The sequence below is a fragment of the Anser anser genome (assembly GCF_964211835.1).
Source record: "Anser anser genome assembly, chromosome: 3".
Classification (NCBI taxonomy): domain Eukaryota; kingdom Metazoa; phylum Chordata; class Aves; order Anseriformes; family Anatidae; genus Anser; species Anser anser.
The window spans coordinates 66,808,971-66,834,356 of record NC_139722.1 but is presented as its reverse complement, the minus strand read 5'-3'; the positions used below and the strand labels follow the sequence as shown (position 1 = coordinate 66,834,356).

Here is a 25,386-nt window from a genome sequence, read left to right as displayed (position 1 = left end):
AAGGCATAAAAACCTACCTCCCAGTTGAGGGAGGTAAAGATTTACAATACATCATAGAAATACTTTTTTTTTTTTTTTTGTTAGAGCAAAAATCTTCTGACTTTGCAAAGCTTTTCTTACAGAAAGCCAGTGGAAGAGCCACTCAGCGTAACAAGATGTTTTCTTTTTGACTTGAAGATGAAACGAGATTATTTTCAGATCAGTTACAAGCAACAAAGTAGAAGAAGCAATGCTTTTAAATCGGTGCTTATTTAGCTTTTTTTTTCCTCTGATACACAGAATGGTTGCATTGAGTGCTAATTAGTTGATTGTATTCCTTTTCTTCTGAAGAGACCGTCTAGGTACACCGCACTAAATCAGCTTGTCTTTTCACAAGCAAGCCAGGTCCACAATGAAATGCTTCCCAGGAAGAAGAAAAAACACTGTGGAAACTTGCTAGTGTTTCATTTAAGAGGGCATCTCTAGAAGCACACACCTGATATTGTGAAGTTACAAAACTGAGTTGTTTTTAAGAGTCTTCTGTTGGCAGCTTCCTTAAAAACAAAACAAACAAACAGAAAAAAATATCCCAAAACATTAAGATTTTCTCAACATTTCCAAATTTCCAGGCTAACCAGAGCATCTATCTTTTAAGTCTGAAGACAGCTTCTTTTCTTAGATTGATAATTTAATGACGTTCACCACATATCGGAGCTGTTGAGAGAATTGGATTATAAAGATTTGTAGATTGCTTTTAACAACATAGACTATTAATTTATTTTACCTTTCCAACATTCCTGTTACTTTGAAATGTTTCTTTTTAAAGAGCTGTTATATTTTATCATAAAGCATTCCTGCTTTCACAGCAAAAGTGTATTTATTGCTGCTTTCCTTCTAGGTGAAATGTGATGACATCATCTTTTCCCATCTATTTTAAATGTAGTAAAAGGGGTACATTTTGCAAGCACGCTACTGTACGTGAGGAGATGGAAAACAAAAAAGAGGTTGACATTAAAAATGTTCTGTAATGGGGTCTTATCCAATAGAGACTTCCCTTACTGTAATGTGGTATAAAAATACCACATAAAAATATATAAAATATATAAAAATAAAAATATATAAAATACCACATAAAAATATAAAAATACATTTATCTCACTTATGTGAAAATCTCCAGTTTCACCTTTTTAATACCCATTTAAGATTGTTAATGCTTTATAATAGTATTTTTATGGACCTTTGAAGGTATTTGTGTGGTTGTTCAGCTATTTTTGAGTCACAAATATTTTACACATTCTTTAGCATACTAAATCTCTTCAAATACCATGATCTTGGTGAGTAAACAGTAGCACATGCCATATTTTATTTTTATTTTTATCTGTTCTCTCTAAAATTGCAGCTTTTGAAAGACTTGATAATTTTAAACTGAGGGGATTTGGTTTATTTTTACCTATTGACATGAAAGAAAAGCTGAGTAGAAGCTAAAGGGCTAGACTGTGAAAAAGCACAGATTTAATTGTTTTTGTTTTTATTTGCCAGTGCTCCTATTCCTTTCCTTTTCCCTGCTTGATCCTCTCCCCCCTCCCCCAGTTTCTGTGCTGAATGTTTAAACCAGAGGTCAGTTTGGCTCCATGCGTTGTTTAAAATGCGCTGCAACTGAACTGTTAAATGAAACGATGGTATCAGCAGAGACTGTATTAGGTCTGAGAGGATGGAAGGGAGCATAGATTATCAATAAATACCCAAATCAAAGTGAGCTTACTCTATGGATGTATTTTTTCATAGTGAACTAACAGTGTTTTTGAGCTCCAGTCCCCTTCTCATCACAGAGTAATGATCCCGTGTTCTCTCCTTTTCTTTCTTCTAACTCCCATAGCACAGCTTTTTCAATCCAGCATTCACTGCACATGTTCCAGTCATGAGGTTACAAAGCTGACATTGCAGTCTCAGCAGAGGTTATCTCTTTAAAATTCCCTAAAATTCCCCTTTGGCACATCCAGTTTGGCAGCTGGGTTTCTGTAGGAAACTGATGGAGCCGCCCCCTCCCCTTATGTCCTTTATAAAAATAGAAATCTATTAAACCTCTGGCCAGAAGGGCAGATGGGTAAGTACTCCCTCCAAAACAGACAGTGCTTCTTCCTCAGCTTTTCCCCCCAGTTTTATTCTCTCAAAAAAACAGATTTTCGTACTTAAGAGACAGCTAAGTAGTAAAAATATCTGCTTTTAAAATTAAAACGCAGCTTGCTTCTTACGGTTTGGGATGTGAATTCTCTGCTCTGAAGGGTATATACAGCTGCTGAGAAACATTGGCCTGTTTTTTTTGAAATATTTTAAATAGGTATGCAATGGCAAAATCAGGAGCTTAATTTAAACTTAGAAGCTCATTCCTGAGCAGTGTTGTTGCCAGTAAGAGAAAGACTTGCCAAACCAAATGGGAGACTTCAGCATCAAACTACCGACATACAACAGTGATCACTGACCTAGTAATACTTAGAACCTAATCAAAACAGGTATTGTCCATTTGCATTAAAAAAAAAAAATCAACTTTATTTTCCTTATAAAAATGTCCCTGGAATGCATTAATTGTTTGTTTCTGCTTCCTGCAAGGCATGAGAGGAGAGAGAGGTGTGTGTGTGTGTGTCCCTCCCCTTGGGTGCCATCCTTGGTGAGAGCTGCAGTGACTGCTTTGCTGCATAAAATGGGTTACATTTTATGGCTGGATGTCAGTGTCTGAGCTGAGGAGGCCTGAAAAGCCAATGTCCTCCCTGAAAGCCAAGGAGAAGGGTTTCTCTTGCAGCTTCGCTTTGGGCTTGCAGTGTTCTTGTGACACCTGTATCACTCCTCTGGGGAGCTGGGAGCTGTTAGCTTGTGTATGCTGCGCTTTTTAGCAAAGTGGAAATGGTGGATTTGAATTCACAGGATGAGGAGAGCCCAGGAAAACCAAAACCAAGGACCCTGCAGTTCAATAGCTGGCAAAGCCAACCCAAGTGGTAGCTGCAGTGCCACTTCCCTTTTGTTGCCTCTGGGCTCATCTGGCTATGTTGAGTTGTTTCTGTGCACTGAGCCAGCAGGAGGCTGTTCGTTAACTTTCTGCTATTTCAGTGGGGTAGAAAGGCTTGGTAGAGGATCAGACAGTTTTTGGGACCAGCCATGGGGAGCTGACAGGCTGGGAGAAGAGAGAAGGCAGCAGGGCCTCTGGAGCTGCAGTAAGATTGGCATGGCGCTGTAGACCGGGTGTCTCGGTGCTTTAGCCTCTGAAACCCTCTACAAAAGGGGGGCAGCCCCCCACTGCATGTATCCTGCTGTCTTCCCAGAAGAGAGAGTCCTGCTTTTTGTGGCGCCTGCTGTCAGGAGATGCCGTCCTTCTCCAGACCCAGGGCGCAGAGGTGGGCACTGCGCATTCCCGGGGCAGGAACCCACTCTGTGGGGTGGGTGAGGAGCTCAGGGGCATTTCACACCCACCTGTTTCCTGGGCTATAGCTTAGAATGGCTTCCTCCTGAGAACATGAGCTTTTTCCAATGCCGTTGGAAGAGCTTAGCGCTCTGTCGGCCCTCTGAAGTACTGCAACAGCAACTGCTATTTTCACTGGTGCTTGCTGTCTCTTGGAGGACCGGCCTCTGAATAGGCTCTCCTCAGCTCCTTGGTGGTCCACAAGAAATGATTACATGCCCCTCTCGAATGATTTGCACAGAGCATTGCATTTTTTCACCGTAGGTTACCATGTATGTTTTGTTGATTTCATTGAGGAAAGTGTTTGCTGCATGGCATAACTCCATATTCGTCCTTGAATCAGCCTGAAGCACTTTTCTTTGTATGCTGCTCTTTAATGCAATGAATTGTCTAGATTGTTATGCTTACAAGTTTTCCCATTTCTAATTTTCCCATCTCTTTCTTACTAAGATCTTGATAATGGGTTTGTCATAGGAAACAACTAAATAATGTTGTCGTCCTTATTTTCCTCTATCTCCATGTGAATTTGTTTAAAAGCAAAACAAACAAAAAAACTAGAATTATTCTAATAAACTGAACAACAGAAGAAACTACATTTTAATGACTAAACTGGGAGAAAAACCGTAGCACATCATGTGAGCGCTTGCAGTGCATTTCAGTGCAAATTCAGATGAGTTAACATAGATTTCCCTTCTTTACCACACGTGTGGAAATACATTTATGTAACAAAAAAAATAATATTGACAGTCTCCTCATGCAGCTTTTTTGGAAAAGGGAGTCTCTTAGCAGTATTCTGTAATGAGAAGTGAGAATGCCGAGGACTGAATATTCAAAGTGTGGGGTGAGGGAGGAGTTGGGATTATTTTGGGAGTGAAATGAGGAAGGTGTAGGGTCCTCACTTGTACAGCGCAGACATCCTTAATCACCTTTCTGAACAAGCTTAAGTCTGGGTCTCTTTTGTATTTAGCAGTATAAGACAAAGGCTACCTGGGACACCTTTATTATACGAAAGTAAGATGAACTACTCTGTTTCCTGCTTGACTGTTACTTCTGGTGAAATACATCGAACCAGACAGCTCCCACCGTTCCTTACAATCTGGATGTCTTTGAGTAAAAAGCCAAAGTTGATTTGGTTTCTTTGTTTTTAACTGAAAGATTTCCCCTTAATGCAGCTGTTTTGACAGAAGACACTCTTACAGACTTTACAGTTTGGAAGTATTGAATGCTCCTGATAGATCCTTTTAAGTGTTTTAAAGTGCATAATTGGGGCACTTGAACATAAAACTACAATTATACACTTGTGTGTTAATTTTGCGTACAGATAGATATGACTTCAGTCTGGACATAAATGAGAAGGAAGCATTTTACTCTGAGTCTAAGAATTTGTTTTGTGAATGCTTTAAAAAAAAAAAAAAAGATATTCAGATAGTAGCCTGAAATGACCAGACTTGTTGGGGTTTTAAGCTTCCAAGAAAGGGAAGGAGCACACATAGATACAGTGGAAATTCTTGAATGCCTTGAAAGAATAGTAGGTATTATAAAGATTGTCTGATGAAGCACATATATGGGTTGGGGTTAATTTAACAAGAACAACAAAAAAATTATTAGGGTGGCAGACTGACTGAATGAACTTGGTCTTTGATTCTACATAAGTTTTCAAGTGGGCTATTTTAAATTAATCAGGACAGGTCATTTTTAGTGAGTGATGTTATAACTATAAAGTGGCTTGCTTGTTCTTCTGTTCTATTTTGAGGATAATGTTACATGAATTGCATTATCAGTATTCAGATACTTATATTTAGCAGATGTTTCTAAGACTTACTTGTGGTAACCAATATGAGGAATAATTTACAATAATCATCTTAGCCTGAGTATAATAAAAATGTAATTATTTAAGGAATTATTATGTGCTATATGGTTTCAACTATGAATTTATAAGATTGATGTCTTTGATGTTTCTGTCAGGGATCTTTTGATGTTTTCCAGTGCTAAGTAATAGGTCAAATTAAATAAGAGAAGTGGAATAATTCAAATATCTAAACTCTGCGAGTATAGGGAGGGGTTTGAAATTTTTCTTAAAAATACTTGCAGCAATATTTGAAGTCATAACTATATTATAGTTGTAACATGTAGTGTTTGGCCGATTATGTAAGTGATCTTATTTAAGAGGCTGACTTTTTTTTTTTCCTGTTCTGAATAGAGAAAGGGAGAGAGAAGCCAGCGCAGAGAAAACTTACATATTTTCTTTTTTTTTTAATTGCTGATGTTGTTCTAAAGATGAAGAGTTTGGGGTAGGGCTGCTTTTTTTTTTTTTTTGTAGGAATGTTAGCATTGAGGGACTTTACCATGGGAATTGGTTCTGGATCTCAGGCAGTTACTTTATCATCCAGCATAGAGTTATGCTGGGCTGGTAGAGACGTAATCAAATTCTCTTTTCCAGTTGGTTCACCCGATCATTCTGTTTGCCTCAGAATTCCTTGCTGTGGGGAATTTTTAGTGTCCAGATAAAAAGTATGATTTTGATCTTGCTTTAGCAGAGGAAACTAGCCGAGTTTGGACTGTACAAATGACTAAATTTGTCACAGAAATTGCTGAAACCGGATGATAGCTGTGAGAGGTTATGCCTGTTCCTTTTGCGTTGACCTTTTGTGCTGTGGACACTATTTGGGGTTTGAAATCCATAATGAGAACACAAAGAGCTGTAAATCTGCTCTCCTAGTGCATGTACATAGCAAGTTTTTTGTGATTAGAAGTGTGATATCCCTTAGAAAAATGGAGGACTAGAACTGGCAATGACTTGCTTGCATAACACCAACCTACTGCTGTGCTGGTTCAGAGCCTGGCCCAGGAGGCAGAGCTAATCCAGACGTGGAGATCTTGTCAGAGATCAACAGAAACTGGATGTGTCCCTTGCCTGTTAACTTTGCACAAAGACTCTAAATTGAGGTATGTTTAGAGCAGCTTGACATTATTAAGTCACAGAATCTCGGAACGGTTGAGACTGGAAGGGATCTCTGGTCAAACTGCCCTGCAGGGTCGCTCAGAGCAGGTTGCTCAGGTCCATGTCCCGGTGGCTTTTGAGTATGTCTAAGGATGGAGACTCTCAACCTTTCTGGACAGCCTGCTCCAGTGCAATAAAAAGATGTTTCCTAATGTTCAGACAACCTCCTGTATTTATTTGTGCCCACTGCCTCTTGTCGTGGCACTGGGCACCACTGAAAAGAGCCTGGCTCTGACTACTTTGCACCTTACCTTCAGGTATTTATATACCTGGAGATAGATTCCCCTGTTCTCTGGGCTGAACAGTCCCAGCTCTCAGCCTTTCCTCATAGGAGAGATGCTCCAGTCCCTTAAATATTTCTGTAGGCCTTTGTTGGGTTCTCTCTGGTAGCTCTCTCTTGTACTGAGGAGCCCAAAAGTGGTGTGGCCTCACCACTGATGAGCAGATGGATGACCTTCCTTGGCCTGCGGGCAGCACTCCTTCTAATGCAGCCTGGGAGTGCATTCACAGTTTTTGCCCCAGGGGCACATAAGTGGCTCATATTCACCTTGTTGTCCACTAGGACCCCCAGATCCTTTTCTGAAAGCTGCTTTCCACCTGACTGGCCTCCAGTGTTTACTGATGCCTGAGGCTATTCCTCCCCAGGTGTGGTTTTACACTTCCTTGTTGTTGAACTTTGTCAGCCTGTCAACCAGGTTTCTTGGGCCCCTCTTCACCTCCACAGTCAAATGGGATTCTTCCAAACAGATTCTTCAGGAGAACAAAGTCAGCTCTCCTGAAGTCTCCCGGAGGGTTGTGATCATTCTTTTTCAGTCCTCCTCCATCTTCTCAGGATCCTGAACTCCACTGTCTCATGACTATTGTAAGGCAGCCTTCAACCTTCACATCACCAACAAGCTCCTCCTTGTTTGTGAGGATGAGGTCTAGCAGAGCACCTCTCCTTGTTGTCTGGACGTTGTCATTGACGCTGTACAGGAACCTCCTGGATTGCTTATGCCCCGCTGTGCTGTCCCTCCAGCAGATGCTGGGGTTTTTGAAGCCCCCCCCCCGCCCCAATGAGGGCTGGGGCTTCTGAACGTGGGACTGCTTCTAGCTGTGTGTCTTCCTGGCCAGGTGGCCTACAGCAGATGTCCACCCATTTTTGCCCATGCTGGTCTGATCTTCAGTCTTTACCCCTCATGATGTATCCCCAGATAGAGCTCCATACATTCTAGCTGTTCTTTCATATAAAGGACCGCTCCTTTTCCTCATCTTCCCATCCTGTCATTCCTTAAAAGCCTGTATCCCTCCATTGCAGCACTTCAGCTGTGGGAGCCATACCCCCGTGTCTCCATGATCCCAGCAGGATCATAGCTCTGCAGCTGCACCCAGATCTCAAACTTGTCATCTTATTCCACATGCTGCATGCGTTCGCGTACAGGCGCTCGAGAGAGGCACCCCAGCATGCTAATTTCCCACAAAGGGTCTGCCGTTTTTTCCTTTCACCATATTTCTCAAAGGCCTTGGAGCCCCAAGAGGATGGAAGAGTGGCAACTGCAGTTCTGTAATATCAAAAGTGAGGCGCTAGAACGCATAAGCAAGCACATCCATCACCACAGGTGAACTCAAGTGGACAGGGGTGTGGTGGGGGTGTGGAAAGAGCAATAAATAAGAAAGTAGAAGATAAACAGCCATAAGAGAGAGAGTGCATGCATTGTGAAGGTCTCTGGAACTCCATAATCTAGCGAAACTCAGGAAGTTTGGGTAGGAGGAGAAGAAGGGCACGGGCTGCTGAAGATTACACAGCACTATTCCCTGTAGAAAATATTTTATATTCATCTCTTGCTGTTTTTAAGAGGTATAGTGAAGGGCTCTGTAAATGATCCCAGGTGATTTAGCTCTGAAAGCCATTGAACTTAGATATAGTAAGGACAGTATTCATCAAGAATGATATCTTTGGAAAAGTGTATGAATGAATTAGAAAGCATTCACCTTCCGTCTTGAAAGAGACTGGAAGAAAGAAAGAAAACTCAAGGATGTGCAAGATACTGGGTAAGCAATGGTAAACAGGGTGTGTGTGCATTTTTCCTTTTCCCGCTACTGCAATTAAATAATAATATTTGCATTTCTTCCAGCTACCAAGATCGTATGCCAGAAGAGATGCAGAGTGAAAGGGATTTTTGAGTCTCCAGTACTTAAGTGTTGCGAGTCTTTCTGTGTATAAATACATAAAAATGGAGCATTACTCATGCAGTTAGATTACCTGCTATTCAAACTCAACCCATACCTCTCATTTGTGTTCCTTGCTTTAGAAGGTTTGAATGGCACTGCAAAGCTTGTCTGAAGAAAAATGTTAGCGTGTGTATTTTTATAACCAATTTCTTTAACCATCATATGAGAAATAGTGGTCAGAACTGTTGGCACTCTGTTCCCCGGAGAATAAATGGTAGATGCAAGATTTGGGGACCTAAGATTGTTTTATAGTCTATTTGTAGATGCACAATAAATTCCCTTTAATAAATTATTTTTTAAATGATTACAAGTCAGGTTAAATACAAGCTTTTGCATTTTTCTTCAGTTGATGGCTGTCGTTTCATTGGTGGGTTTCATGCTATTAATGCTGTGAGGGATGAGACTTCTTGTATGCTTTTTAATGAAGCACCAACCATTGGGGACACCATAGGAATTAGGAAGAGCTGGCATTGTTTGTGGCAGTTGCGATGTGCTTTTTTTAAATTGGTTTGAAAAATGAAAATCAAGTACTTAAGCAGATAACATGATCCCTTTTAATTGTTTTGATTGTTAAAAAAAAAAAAAAAAGAAAAAGGAAAAAGAGGAAGGCAGAGGATAAGAATAGATATGTGACTCATTTAAGTGTGTGTGTATATATAGGCACTGTGATTTCTCTCTATTTTTAATACAATATATCAAAATAGCTCTTCTGAAAAAAAAAAAAACCTGCAAAGTTTCAATATTCTCTATGGAATTGGTCTGAGGGGATGGGTATGACAGTATGGAATACTGTTACTAGAAATTATCTTATTTTCATCCCTTCCTTTACAAAAAGGACCGAATGTTGCATTAGTACAAACTGTAATGCAGTGTACAAATCAGCAATATCAGGCTCTTGTGTGGGAAAAATTTCTTCCTATTGTTTTAGACTCAGCTGTTTACCTCTCCCTTGAAACTAATTTTAGCTCATCTAAAACATGCATTTTTTTTTTTTATTTTTGTTTGTTTGCTGCTTTTGGGGGAAGGTGGGAGTAGGAGGTGGTTGTGATATTGGCATAGATTTAGCATTTACAGCAGAGGTAGTTTTCATCAATTTCTGACAAGGGAATCAAAGTGTTCTTTTTTGGAAGGAGAGATATTGCTTTTCCTTATAAATGATTGACTATTTTGTGGTGGTAGTCTTTATTTATTTGGCTCTTATCATGAAGAATAGCAAACTTATTCAAAATCTCAGTACATCAAAAATATGTCAATACATAAAACATAAGTACTATTCCATACTACAGTCTATGCAAAAAACTATGTTAATAAGATGTGAAGGCTGCATAGCTAAGAAGTCAGAAAACATAAATGATAAGATTCTAGCAGCCACATTAACTGAGCCACATTTCACATCCTCTATATTTTATGAAATGCCTTTGACAACATAAATCAGAAATAGAAGGTGCTATATATGTGCAACATGGCTCAGTTAATGTTACTTTTGGAACCTTAACATCTATATTTTCTGACTGGAGAGTTTTTTAATCATGTAATCTTAGTAGTTTTTTACATTCTATTTTTTTATAGTTTCTCTTTTTTTTGAAAGAGAGGAAAATTGCCTGTACTAATAATGGGTTAGCTCGTGTTGCTTTGATTTAAGCTACAGTAAAAGGCAGTATATAGAGAGCACCTCGTGACAGGTACATATTTGTTGCCGTATACATTGCTCTGACAGGTAGTGTAATCATGCTGCTGCGCACCCTTTGAGGAAAAGGGGTCTGTAGACATGTGTTTGAAGTCCTGTCCTTTCTGTCCTGCACATTACAGTAGTACAGGCGATGACTGCATTGCAGACTGCAGCGTATTGTGGAGATATTTGAGCTACCTTTTTAAATGAACTGGCTTGTGTACAAGAAGCATCCTGTCTACAAGAGCGTGGATCTACGCGTGACCTAGTTCACCCTTCTACAGAGCAAGGCAAATTAGCCTAGCATGGCTTTTGGTGTGGGCTTCTTCCAGTATCTGAGCTGGTTTGCAGATCGGTGTGCTGCACTGCAGTCTTCAACATAGACGTACATTTAATGACTCTGCAAAATCTGCTCCCTTGCACGTTCTGGAATCAGGATTGTTGTGCTGCGGCATAGAAACATGCCTCCTACCCCTTTCCTTTGTGGCTCTGGGTCAGGGTAGGCCAACATTGAGCCCAATGTTAACATTTTAAAGGCTCTTAATAAGATTTTGAAGTTCACGCTTCAGTGTAAAGGCAAGCAGTCTAGGAAAGACAGTAACATCAGTGAACGTTGTGACCAGTGTATTGTCAAAAGGTCAAAGATGTAAGCGATAAGTAGTAATAGAATTTATAGAATGTATGAATAAGATGCCTTAGCATCAGGATTTCTGATTTACTTCTGATTAATAGTCTTGGCGTTAACACAGAGCTTTTACTTGATTTCCTTTTAGATTTTTTTGCCATTGTGAGAAGGATTTGTAGCTTTCGTTAGGACTGGATGTGCACGAGCACACTGGGGTTTGACATAGTTATTATACCATGGTCCCCTTTCTCAAATCGCTGTAACAGTCTCTATTGCCACTGAATGTATGCTGAAGGGTTTTCCTGTGCTGCAAGCATGCTACGCTTTCCTCTTACTGTACTGCAGCTAAAGGTACTGCTGAAGACCTGTGCTTATGTGAACTTGAAAGTTCTAGATATGAGCTGAATCTTTATAAGTGAAAGAGAGTGATAACTTTCCCATAAAATTTTCTAATCAAGTGTATGGAGAAATGCGTGATTTGAATGTGTGGGGAAAATACTTTTGTTTTGGCGGAGTTATGGCTTTGGAAGTGTAAGATTGAAGGAGTAAATGTTTCACATAAAACTGGTGATTTTCTGAGGGTTTGGTGGGAACTGTGTGACAACTTTCTTTACGGTTAATACTGAAGTTACCCCTGTAAAATTAAAATAATTAGGATTAAATTTGGATATAGCATTTGCTGACTGCAAGAATGTACTGTTTTAACTCCTCGAGTGAATTACCAGGTGTTTTTTTCCCCGCGGGGAATTCCAATCGCTATACATTTTGTATTTTAATTTCTATGTAATTACGGTGTTATAGTTGCTAGGAAAGTGGAATGTTACTGATGATTACTTTTCTGAAAACAGTACTTATTTCACAATGTTTGGATCTATTTCCCTGTTTCTCAGCAAAGTAGGTCATTGCATCAAGTAGTGTCACCCTTCTCTCTGACTGTCAGCCCTGCCATTGGAGTTATCTGTTTGGAAATGTGGCTTAATGCTAATCAGGCCAAACACACCCCTTTTGGGGATTTTTATATTATGACAGTATGGATCAAACTTCTGAACCGTGCTGTTGCCTGCTAGTGAAGTTATGCAGGATCTGTCTACGTTTCTGGGCACCGAATAGACTGCATGCAGTCTAATAGAAGCAATGGCCAGCCAGTGTTGCCAGGACCCTTTCCTTGCTGTGAGCATCTCATGGTGACTGAGATGTTCAGATAGGTCCCAAAGTGGCTTGGCAGAGCTTTTTGTGTTAGGGAACATGTAAAGTTTCTTCCATTATTGACTAGGTCTACCCATTAGGATGATTAAAGAGTGTAGTAGCTGCGTATTGCTGTTATTATTAGTGTACCTGTGCTATCACACTAATTCTGTTGCATTTTAATTTTAAAAAATTATTATAATGACTGTAATGCTGTCTAATCATCCTTCTCCTTTGACATCAGTTATGGATTATGCATGCAAAAAATTGCTTAAAACTTCCATTACTATCAAGGTATTACTTGGACAAAGAATGTCTGCCACAAGACCCCTTGTTCAAGCAAGAATTAAAGATAATGGGCTAAGTTATGGGTTTAATTGGATTTCTCCCACCTCTTCATTCTGGCTGCCAATTTTGTTCCTCTTTTATTCTCCTCCTTTCTTTCTTTGCAGTCAGAGTGGCTTAATCACTGATGGTCAGTCATACTTCTCCCCAAATAATGCTGTTGGTACTGTGCAAGTCAGATAGGAGGCGAAGCAATTATTACAGCTTCTGTGCTTGCCTAGAAATAGATTGAAACTGGGATCTGTTCTTGCTGTACTGTCCCAAGAACATATGTGCTGCCACAGGCATGCTGAAGTTTCCCAAACGCTGGTCACCTGTGTTGTGTAGGCCACAAAGAGCGTGGGTGGAAGGGAGAAAGGGAGGGAACAATTACTTTAAGAAGAAAGATGATGCTTGGGTCATTCACTCCAGGCATTGTAAGTAATTGGCTTCAGATTTGTTTTGTTCTGGGGAGATTTTAATTAAGCTTTTTTATATGCTGTTTAATAAACATTTGTCCATAAGCGGTATCCTGTGATCCACATCAGTAAAGCAGGAGGATTAATTTGCATGTTGTTGTTTGTTATTTATTTAAATAGCCACAGAAATTATACTGAGCCTTCTACTAAGGCAGCTGTGATGGGTCGCTGCACTGTATGTACGACATCTAAAAGTACATGTAATGTCAAGATTATTGGGGGGGGGGGGTGGGTCTTGTTTGTGCTTTTTTCTTGTTTTCCTCTCTAAACAGCTTGGGTTGAGAGAAGGAGGAAAATTCTGACGTAAATAACTGATACATAAGGTCAGAAGAGCCCAGTACCCTCTTTCGCACCACTGTCTGGAAGCAGGGGTAACGTTTAAGGACTTGGAGCAACCTCCCAGCTTCTGGCAATAAAGGCGTTATTGCCTCTTCAGATTACTTAATTTGTTACCGAGGTGTCTTGCAGGCCCAAGCTCCCTTGCTTTCTCAAGGGAGACAAACACGTATTGCAAAGGGACGATTAGGACACAGGGATGGCCGCGCTGGGTCAGATGAAGGTTTCATGTAGCCCTGTATCCCGTCTCCAGCAGAAGCTCTAATTGGATGCCTAGAGAAGAGTCAGAGCAAAGCAAGCATATGATACTTCCCCCAGTGCTCTTCAAGCCTCCAGCTGTTTTCAGCTCAGAGACTTTCTGAGCCAGATGTGGCTCTGTATATTTGGTAACCCTCAGAGGATATATCTTCTCTGAAATTGTCCAGTCTTTGCTTGAGCCCATGTGAACTTTCAGTCTTCAAAACACTGTTTGGCAAGGAGTTTCAAACGCCTGCTACTGGAGACCCTGCCTGTGTCTTGTTGTGAAGTTTACTTCTACCAGCTTCATTTAATGCCTTCTGGTTGTTGCGCTGGACATGATGATTGTTAGCTTTCTATCATATTCTCATTTCCCGGTGTCTTTTCCAGACTTGAAGGGTTCTAGCTTGCTATGCTCCTTGTATGGACACTGTTCGACGCCTTTGATTCTTGTAGCATTTCTCGGAACCTTTGTGTTTGACCCTTCCTAATAAATCAAAAAAGTCAAGAGGGATTTTTCCCTTGCAAAAGCTGTGTTGATGGTTTGTAATTCTCATCTTCATTCTTGCTTGTGCTCATTTATCCAGTACAGCCATCAATTCTTTACAGTCTTAACTTCCTCAAATCTCTCTTTAAAAAAAAAAAACAACCAAAAACATATTTCAGTTCTCGCATACCAAGGCAGCTCTGAGTTAGAGGTTACATACCATCGTTCATAATTCAACTATTTCATTCTTGAATTTGTTTAGACCTCTGGGATGTATCGTCTTGAGCATTTCGTACTGTTCATTTGTGAGTTTGTTCCATGAATAGTTTCATCATATTCAGGCACATTCTTTGAGTCCCTCACAAAGAAGGACTCCAGCATGGGAACCTCCCAAGATTTTTCCACAGTGCACACTAGTGAAGAAAAAAAAAAATCATTAAGCTTCTCTGTGATGTCCTCATTTTCTCTGAATCTCCTCTTATACCTTGATCATCACTTGGCACTTCAGACTTTCTGGCAGACCTCCTGCTCCTGATGTGTTCGAAGGAATGATTCATTACTCGTTTGATTCGCTTTCCTAGCTGTTTCTCCAACTCCTTCTGGCCTGCCTTATTACATGTGAAGTGCCAGAGTTTACATTCTTTTTTGTTTTCTACATTTGGACCTGGTGTCCAAATGGCTTATTGAAGGATGCCTTTTTGCTTCTGGAAACCTGCTATGAGCCACACTGACGTCCCTTTGCTCTTCTCAAGTCTTTCTTAAGAGGTGGCGAATATCGGTTCTGTGCTTTCCATGTGGTGGTTGTTAACCAGCTTTGATGCTGCCACTCAGGTTTTATTTCTCCTAGCTGGCTGTTAGAGCTTCCTGTGTTGGGTTCCACTTGCTCGGTCTACGTGCAAGCAGTTGCAGTCTCCCAGTGCTACTTTATGCCCTGCCTTTGCTGATCTCTCGCGGTGTGCTGCTGTCAGTGTCACCACAGTCCGGCCGTGCCTGGAGGCCCCAGCACTCGCTCTCGGGTTTTGGAACAAAGTCCTTGTTTTTGGAACTCTACTGCTTCGTGAGGGGGAGTTCTGTTGTAATTCATTTCTTAACTCTGTAGTATATGCTATTGCTATGTCATCAGCTGTCTTCCCTATGTATTTGTATCCTGGCATGATGCAAAATAGTGTCCTGCTAGTTGCCTCCATTAACCAGATTTCTCATGGGACTACAGTTAGTGCTTCTGTTTGAGGCTTGATGCTCCGGTGATCCAGTTTCTCTTCTGCTCTCACTCTTGGTGTAGAAGGCAATGTATTGTTGGGTTAACTACTTGTCACCCTGTTTAGTCTGCAATCTGTCTGTCTGTGTGCCTGTCTTCATTCTTTGATTCTTCTGACCAGCTTTTCTCGATAACCCAGAGTCTCCATGTCGTCGTTTACAACAGCAGTGTCATGCTTTTGAACCATGTGTTCTTCTAAACCCCTCTCTACAGTTTAAAAGTCCACTGTCTTGATTCTTAGGTACCAGCAGCCTGGATCCTATGTTGAGGTGAGCTCTGTCCTCCTGTACAAGTATCTTTATTCCAGAAGTGCTCCAGTTCCTTCTTGCTTTCTTGACTTCTTGCTTAGTCATCATCGTGTCAACCAAGCATTGAGATTCTCTCACCCTCTTCCCAGTAGCCCATATTTAGCTGTCAGCATCTCTTCCCTTCTCTTCCCAGTGCTACTGGGACCCAGATGGACCGCAGCATAGGTTTATCCTCAACATTTCCTAGGAACCAGTCCAGGCTTTGTGACCTTTACAGCTGACAAGCAAATCACCTTGTTTTCCTCTGTCAGGCCCCACACTCCAGCTGTCTGTTTGCCTGGTGAAACCCTTTTCAGTTTGCATTCTGCCTGGCTCACTTATACATCAGCAGAGGAAGAGGGTATTTGTCAAAAAGAGTTAGTGTGGTCATACAAAAATGCCAGAGTTGGAGGAAATTGAGAAATGGATGCGCAAGCAAGGAGAGCAAGTGCAGATGTGGGGCTGAGGTGTTGACGTGAGGAGTTCACAAGAACTAGGACTACCAGCTCCTGGCAGAAGTAGTAGTAACAAATCAAGGTGTGATGGTTTAAAAACAAACAAACCAAAAAAACACAGAAACCCCAAACACCTAAACATATGTTAAAATTTGACTTTATATTGTGATTATTGCCTAGTAAATATTACTGTATTGTTGAGTGAATATCATAAGCTAACTTTAGGTAAAACAGGTATGTGTTTGTATGTTGAGTAAACAGATTTATCGGAGTATCAGAGTCTTGGTGGGAACAATTTCGGGATCAAAGCATTTCAGATGCACTCAGGTATCCAAGACGTTTGCTTAGGGCAGAGATGTGCAGGACCAATGGGAGATCCATTCTCGATGGGGGGGAAATCCTATATTGCATATTTCATTCACCTGAAATGCTATAAATACCAGTGTCGGGGGGGGAACAGGTATCTAAAATAGAGGCAATACAGATGCAATATCAGGAGATTACTTACAGTCTATTATTTTTAAAAATATCTCATGAAAATGTCAATGTCTATTGATACAAGGCTTAACGCCTGAACTGTAACAGAAAAATTCATCTGATAAATTGTAATGGGCTTGATTGTGGTTATAACTTAAATTCTCAGTGTGCAGGGAAGATTTCTTAGTGTATGATACATGTGCTGATTTGTCTGTTAATAGGACTTTTTAACAGTTTATGTTGTGCTCTTTTGCGTGCTTTTCATTTTGCATAAAAAGATTTATCTTAGTGGGGATAGGAGAAAGAGATTGATCTTGACAAAGACAAAAACCTGCCGAACCTTTATTTTTTTTTGTGTAAAGGTTAAACACACATGTATGCACAAAAGCTAAAAATCTGAGGGTTTTGTGCAAAAAAAAATTTTTAAAAAAATCACCAAAAGCTAGTATTTTATTGCTCTAGAAAAATGGCATTTCTCTTTCAATGTCTATTTTAGAGTTGTACTATCCAGTTCTGCTTTTGGGTCGATGTACCAAAATGATTCCTGGGTAGATTTGGCTCAGTGGTGTGCCTATGGAGTGCAAACTTTAAAATAACTGCCTCTGTATTTTGAGACTGGACATTATGGGATCGTGATGTTCAGAAGCATAGAGTTTTCCTTAGAAATCCTTCCTGAAAAGGGAAACTGTGCAGAGAGCACTCCGGCTTGCTCCTCTTGCTCGGGCGAGAGGATCTAAGGGCTTGCATTAACTCTTGGGTACAAGAGTCGGACAGGTGGGTCGGGGCTGCAGCTGAGGGTATCGCGCCTAGCCTGGTTAAAGTACAGCTGTAACTGAGCTCGGCTTCATGTCTCCTGTGTCTCGACTCACATATTTGCTCTGCTTGTCTCTTCTAACAGATACCGCCTCAGTATGGTCAGCAAGGCGTGAGCGGCTACTGCCAGCAGGGCCAGCAACCGTATTACAACCAGCAGCCGCAGCACCTGCCGCCCCAGGCGCAGTATCTGTCGCAGGCCCAGCAGAGGTACCAGGCCCAGCAGGTAAGCGCCATCCCGGAGTGCGAAATGTTTTCTGCAAGGCAAACAAAACCTGCCTGACCTCTTTTCGAGATAACACTGGTATAAACAAAATCAAACTCACGCGGAGTCAGACAACATCCTTCTGAGAAGTCTTTGGGCATATACATACAAATACGTGAATACGTGCACGCACACTTTCAGGATTTATTCTGTATCTTTTTTTTTTTTTTTAATAAGGCCAGTATTTATACCCCAGCAACTATTCATTCTGCATTTAAAAACAACCAAGTTGCTTGATCAGATGTCAGTAGAGGCTGAAGGTTTTCCTTGTTTTTCACATTTTCCCCTCACAAGGCAGATGCTGAGAGCTCTAATATGGTCACTGCTTTGTTCTTTGTGTTGTTTCATTTTTGAGGATAGATGAGTTCAAGGTATTTTGCAGCTGCTTTGCCAAGGGAGCTTCTTAGGAGCTATTTTTATAATTGATATCACAGCTATTAATTTGAATGTTTTCAGTTTGCCCATCCAGGTAGTAAAACTGCATAATTCAGTATCCACTGCCATTCTTGAATTATGCTTTATGTGTTAGCTGTTAAAATTCATTTTAAATGATTCTATTTTTAACTAAGATCAGAACTGGTAGTATATGGGTCTGCTTCCTGGAGCTAGAGAAACACTCAGATTGTAGATACTGAACAAAATGGATGTCCATAGCTGATACAACTGCAGTGTGTAGGCTAAGGTCCGTCTGCAGCCTCAGCTCTGTTAATCACGGAGAGCTGATCTGGAAATGGAAGGATGAAGCTAAAGCATGCTCACCATCCTGGGAAATCTAACAAAAGTAAGTTGCTCAAGACTGGGTATTAGTGAAAGCATCAGCACTTGCTGCGGATCACTGGGGAATTCTGTCAGGCATGGCTGATTAACATTTTGTGATAATGCTCGTGCAAAGAAGAAATCTCAGCTTGAAATAAAAATAGTGTACAAAATAAACTTAACAAAAGATGCCATGAGGTAGGAATGATACAGGAAGTTCCCCTCCTTTGATTTTAAAATAAAGCTATGATAATTTCACTGTGTAATTACATGTTAATTTTTCTTCATCTACATTTTAAAATTCCATTGAGAATTAACTTTTTTTCATTAAAATGCTGGATCGTTTATGAAATAGAATTCTTAATTGTGTCTGTGATATCCTTTAAATGACATACCTTTCCATCTTTTGGATTATACGTAACTCACTTTAAATATTGCAGTTGTCTTTAAATTTAATTTTATTCCTTTTTACTTTGGCATTGAATACTTAAATTCTTTATGACTTGAAAATACTGTTCATGAGCATCTTGGTAAAGTCTTAGCTGATAAAGTCCTAGTAATACATCCTGTGAGTGAGAAGAAACACAGTGTTTACACATCACAGTTTGTGAAACTGAAATGTATTTTGCTGCCTTGGACAGCTCATCATATTTTAAATATTGTCAGTTGAATGGATAGAGTATTTTAATTTAAAAATATACAAAATTTGCTGAGTATACAGAACTTATAAAATAGCAAGATACTGATTTATCTGTTGATATGCATTCCAATTACATAATTTTTTGCTATTATAGCCAGTAAAGCGAAGGCTTGTGCAGCGAAGTGAAGGGTATCATAGAAGGAGGGTAAAGGCAAAATGAGAGTAAAGCCTCCCATATATTATGGCCGTCAGAGAACTGAGATAGAGGAAGAAAGGGAGATTCACAGGTAGAAGATATCAGCCTTGCTATAGACAAACTACTACTTTGAGGATCCTGAGAAAGCTCAGGGAAGATCTTACTGCTGTTTACAGCTTCCTAATGGGAGGATGTAGGAGAGAGCACAGCCAAACTCATCTCAGAGGTGCACAGTGGAAGGACAAGAGGCAATGGACACAGGCTGAGGCAAGGGAGATTTTAACTCTGTAAAAGAAAAAACAATGCTATTAAAATATTGAGCCAAAGAGACAGGAATCTCCATCCTTGGAGATGCTCAAAATTTGACTGGACAAGATCCCCATGCACCTTGTTCTTGCTAGACTGTCTTGGAACCAGAGGCTTGACTACCTGACCTCTCTCTGAAGGTCTCTCCAAAACCTAAGTGACTCTGATTTAATATTGGCTTTACATATTTTAAATATAACTTAAAAATAAGCTATGAAGTCATATAATACCTGTTTAACCAGTTAGAGCGTTTTTTCTCCCCCACTCTATTAAAATACTATTTCCTGTTTATCTGATTCTGTCAATTAGAAAATGGGGGACAATCTCGATTATACAGAGACTGGTTCTGCCATCCTTAGTTTTGCTTTTCTTTTCATCCTGAAAATGAACTTCATCCATGTCTTCTGTATTCCATTAACCATTTTCTTGTCTTTTTTATATCGATTTTGTTGGGTTTTGCACTCAGAATTGGTATTAGCATGTCCTACTATTGAATTGTCACAACTTTGAGGAATGTGAAAGTCAATAGTTTCAGCATATTAGCCTCAAGAAGAGAGACTGGCCTCTGAAGATGTTTTTGCTGCATGCTGGCTAGCCAGAGTCATGTGAAAGCTGTAGACTTACAAGTATTTTTCTTGGAGAGCATGGATGGATTGTGAACCAAGAGATGATCGCTCTAATAATATTGAATTATCTCATGGGAGCCCCAGCCATGGATCAGTACATTATTATTCTGAGTGTTCGACAAGTACATAACAAATAGGTTGTCTCTGCCCCCAAAATGTTTATAGTCTAAATAGTAAATGTGGCAACAGGTGAAGTCAGATCAGTAAGGGAGGTATAAATAAGAAAGACAGTAATGCTCAGAGTAGCAAACACTGGTCTGAGAATTCAGAGATGGGAACTACCTGTCATTGGTGTGTAGGCTAGTAACGTGGAAGGCGTTCATTTGGTTCATTCTCATATTAGGATATTCCTTTTATTCTACTGCTACAGCAGAAAACTGCATTTCAAGAATATGAATGTTTGCTTGGTTCATGATCCGATACCTTGAATGATGGCCAAATGCTCATTAGCTTTAACAAGAGATGTTCTTTTCTTTCCCAGTGTTGGAAAATGCTGACTATAGTCGCCTGCCCTCTGGACAAGGGAAATCAGTTTGAATTAAAAAAAGAAAAAAGTATTAATTTTGAATAGAAAATGCAATTACTGTGAATGATTATTGAGGGTTGGGTGGCACAAACTCTCCCAATTAGTAATAGGTAAACAAGAATTGTTTTCAGTCCACGTTGTGGTCAGGGAGAAACAAAAGATCAATCTGCTGCGGAAGGTACTGAGGGAGGAGTAAAAAATAAGGAAGAAAAAATCTTTCTTATTGTCTTTTGCTGTCAAAAAAAAAAAAAAAAACCACAAAAAACACCAAAACCCACAAGTTGGACAAAGCTTCTTATATACGTTGACATAGATTGACTGAGCTGATTTTAAAAGTTTCAGAATTGTATTTTCTTAAGTCTTAGCTGATATTAAAGGATTCCCAAATATAAATAAATTTGTCCTGTGGAATTTGATCAGTTTTTCTAATGTGGTCTGTGCGGGCATCCATGGATCCTATTCTGTGCCTGATGGACTGGAAGCTGAACTCGCTTGTGACAGGGGAGCAGCTGTGAGGTGAAGTTTCATGTTGTTTTTAGGGTAAATAATCCATCTACATGATTGCATTGTTTGTGATGTGAGTGTAATTGAACGGGTTTTACTTCCAGATAAAAGAGAGATGCCAGATTGGAGAAAGGGGTCTGCTCAGTAGATACCTTCTTTTCCCTACTTTGTCCAGTGTATTTGTTTTGGAGTTTATCAAACCGAAAGTAGGGTTTATTTTGGATAGATGATGGGCTTTTTTGTGCCATCAGTTTCCTTTTATATAAAATCCTGTAGTGTGATTTATGGAGTATTTTATTATGTGAACAAAAATTGATAGGAAATTTCATACAGATGATGTTTTATTTTTGCTCTGTTAGAATGCGAGTGAGTTTCTGCAGTCAGGTGTAACTCCTAGTGTCGTGCCTTGGAATTGGTGCTCATCTTCATTTCTCACGTATCATGGACGTGTGAAACCGTTGCTCCTTTTCCTTGACTCACTTGAATTCAATATGCAATCTTGTCAATAAAAGTAAATGGATAAAATAATTTCTGGGTCTGTTCCAGTGACTTGTGATTTCCCGTTCTTCAAATAAGCATAGAGGAGAAGAAGGAAAGCGGAATTTATTTGAATGTGTAAACCGTAAGCTGTTTAGATCTTTGTTAAATTGATTGCTTGGTGGGTAGGAAGGGAGTTTCATAAGGGGTGATTTGATAGTAATACTGGCATAGTTTACTACAGAGCCATATTGTAAGCCAGCATCAGTCATCCCCTCTTTGAATCAGGAGCCTGCTGTGTGTGTTAAAAAAATAAAATAAAAATGAAAACCATTAAAGGAAGAGCTTTGTTTTAAGCAAATTTATTGCAGTAGCAGCAGATTCATTGATCATTAGATATTGCCAGTAGATGTAGGTATCTCCTTGTTTTATTTTTTTTTTTTTTTTTACCTTTACTGCTCCTTAAAAGAAAAAAGACAAAGATGTGTGTTATACTACTAGAGTGTTGCCCTTGGCAGGGTTTTTCATCTTGAAATGGCATATAAATGAATAAATGCTTCAGTTGTTTTTGCAGTTTTAAATCTTTTGCCATAACTAGAAGTGATATTTTGCTCAAGAATGTCATGTAATTGCAAACTTAAACTGTCATCATTAAACATTATTTTGTTAAGATAGTGTGATGTATATTTTGGGTTATTATGCTTTCCAAATGGCTTTTAAACAGCCATGTTTATATATTTTCTTGTTTTATGTAGCATGTGTTCGTACATATCAAGAGAGGATCGTGCCTTTGAGATTTAATGTGTAATTTTACGAGTTGGGACCGTATCACTCTTTTGACAGATAAAGTAGATCTGAAAAATAATTATGGTCTCACTCTTGTTTAAACAAAAATGGTGATTTTATTCTACACCTGTTACTGTTATCCTGAAGTCATCTTTAGCTTGAAGTATTCCTGGAAGCTTTCTGCTTGTAAACTTGCAGGATAGAGCGGGATTATGCTGATCCCTGCTCTCTCAGGCAGGCATGAGATTAAAAGCAGAGGAGAGCGTGGCGGATCCTTGAGGTGCAGCAGGTGTGCACGCTTTTCTGGGGCACTGCTCTTCCTGGTTAAGTGTGCACGAAAAGGCTGTGTGGATGTATTTTTAGACCATTCCTTTGTGGTTACCATGACTTTTTTTTTTTTTTAAATAAGAAAAAAAAAAAGCCTTAACGAAACAGGTCACTCAGGCTCAGTCCCTAGTCTGGTTTTATTTAAAAGGATAAGATGTTTTATAAACAAGCAAGTAGACAAGGTGCCCTCACTATTGGGTTTTATTAAAATTGTTTAAAAGCTGGCCAAAGCCCTGGGGCTGGGTAATGGTGTTGGGGAGCACCATCTTCCCCGTCCGCAGTCCCTTGGTGCCTGCCGAGCTGGGGCTGGGGAATGCATTGTGTGCTGTACCTGGAAGGTGCTGCAGTGGCTTTCCAGAAGAAAGCTCAACATACCTGTGGGGTCAGCAGGCATTCCCAGCGCTCTGTGGGCCACCAGCAGCATGGGACAATGGGGCAGGGGCCGCCTTCTCCTGCTGAGGACTGCAGGGCACCACGTCCCTGTGCCCCAGCGACCCGGCCGCAGGGGAGGAGGATCAGCAATGGGATGCTGCCCCCAAGGTCATAGCGGGCAAAGAGGGTCCATGCGTCGCTCAGGTCTCCCGTTATTTTTAACAAGGTGTTCGTTACGCAGCAATAACCGGAAGGAATGGATCTGGTTCTGTGCAGGGGGTCACTGAAAGCCAGAAATCTCAGGTTTGTTTCTGAAGTGGCGGCGACGGATTGAGCCAGTCTCAGTCGGCAGCCTGAGCGTTGTGGGCATGTTCCCATGTGGACATCTGTTTCTAGCACTGAGTCAGTGCAAGGTAGGACAGATACAACATTACCCCACTTGAAACAGTCTTTGAAAATGTGAACAAAATGTGAAACTAATTAATTGCTTTTCATGTCCAAGCTGTATGGCTGTCATGAAAACAGAACAAACTGTATTGTGGCAAAATGCATCAAATTGCTGAAGTGATTTTGGTACCAAGAGGATGAAGTTTTGTTTTGCAATTTCATGTGAGCTGCTAAAGTTCCTTTAACAGTGTAATAAGCAGCATGTTAATTAACATTGTCAAGCTGTTTTGGGGTGTAACACAGTATAAAAATGCTGTTGTTGTAAGTTAGGAATAGTTGTGTTGCATGCAAATATCAAATTCATTAGTAAGTAACAGATAATCCTCAGTGAGTCCAAATTAAAGCTTTATACCTCAACTCAATTATTCTTTTTAATAAAATCCCCACTCTCTTATTAGAAACTGGCACAGAATTAGCCGTCGACAGTACTGTAGTTCAGTCTTAACTCCCGCAGAATTTAATTTAAACTTCTTTCAGAATATATGGGGCCTTGCAAGTAACATGTAGCTGCCCAAGGCTTAAAGTTATAATAAGGATTGTTTGTCCTTCTCTCCTTTTAACTCTTGCGTTTGCAGTCATCCACCACTGACGAGTGGTTGCACTTAATGTTTGTTGTGTTATGAACCACAGGAAATCTGGGAAGGAACACGCCTGCATGTTAATCTGACATTTGCTGCCAGCCATATAGGAAAGCATTCTTTGTGAAAGTTGGCTATTACAGTTATATGAGAACTCATAAGCAAGTTTAATGTTCAGAAGAGATTGGTGCTTGTCGCCGTCAACAGTGACTGACACCACTGCTTGTGCACCGTAAATCCTTCATGGCTTCCATTGTCTCCACAACAGAGATGGTGTTTTGAAATGCTGGCCTTATTTTCATTTCAGAGGTAATTATTTTCTTTCCAAGGTAAAGAGGAATAAGGAAGAAGTGATTCCTTTGAGCCGTTCAACCCCAAATCCATAGCATTAAGAACTCGTGCTTCTGATGCGTACCTGTTGGTTGGCTTTTACAAATCAGAGCTGCCTGTATGTAGTGAGCAGGGAAATCTCTGACAAGAAGGTGGAGGGGTGAAAACTCTCACACATAGCTGGGTTCTTCTGCCAGCTTTTCCAGCCTCCTTTCTGTGGGACCTGAGTTAAGAGTCAAGGAAAAACAACAGTATAACCTCTTTTTATAAAGGCATCCGTTTTGGTACATTGAGCACTTTGTTGTCAGCGTACTTCAGAGATATCGGATATCAAAAGCCAGGGTGCAGTCTTGACTTTTTGCATCTGTAATAAAGCTTGGAGAGATTTGTGGGGACGAAGGAGTGGGAGAGCAGTCTTTCAGCAACTGGCTCTCAAACTCTCACACCATGACTTAAATCTCGGCTTCTAGACATCTCACCAATGGCCAGCACCTCTGAAAGAAAGTCGTCACCTTACCATGGTAAACACTGCAGATTTAAAAAAAAAAAACAAAACAAACAAAACCACAAAACAACTGGGGAAATATTTAGGAACCATACTTGTGCATAAAATTAACTTATATATTTTTTTTAACCTTTAAGTGTGTAACATTTTCAGGAGGGGCAAATGAGGTTTGGACCTCTGTAGATTCAATGAATGCTTAACTGATTGAACTCTTTGCCAGTTAGTCAGGTTTCAGCTTTTAGAAAGTCTTATTTCATAAGCACGATACTGCCATAATACCGAAAAAGTGCTAAGCATATGACTGTTTATCTCTGTGGCTGAGGTTTCTTGATCAGCTCAGGAGTTCAGTGAAACCACGGCTCCTGTTGTGCTGGGAGAAGTCCCAGTAATGGGAATAGCTGCTTATGGACCATTTGGGGAATGCTCTGTTTGTTCAGCGTTGTTTGTATCATTCCAGGAAATGCCAAGCTC

At 40.2% G+C, this 25,386-nt stretch overlaps 1 protein-coding gene across 6 annotated transcripts in view; it reads left to right on the top strand.

The window, feature by feature from the left end:
- The window catches only part of ARID1B (AT-rich interaction domain 1B), a 327,483-nt gene that overhangs the window by 65,096 nt on the left and 237,001 nt on the right, over positions 1-25,386 (top strand). For all 6 annotated transcript variants that reach the window (XM_083829046.1, XM_083829044.1, XM_083829042.1 and 3 more), the window contains exon 3: positions 17,360-17,500. In XM_083829046.1, coding sequence (XP_083685172.1) covers positions 17,360-17,500 — 141 coding nt within the window. The remainder of the gene's footprint in view (positions 1-17,359; positions 17,501-25,386) is intronic.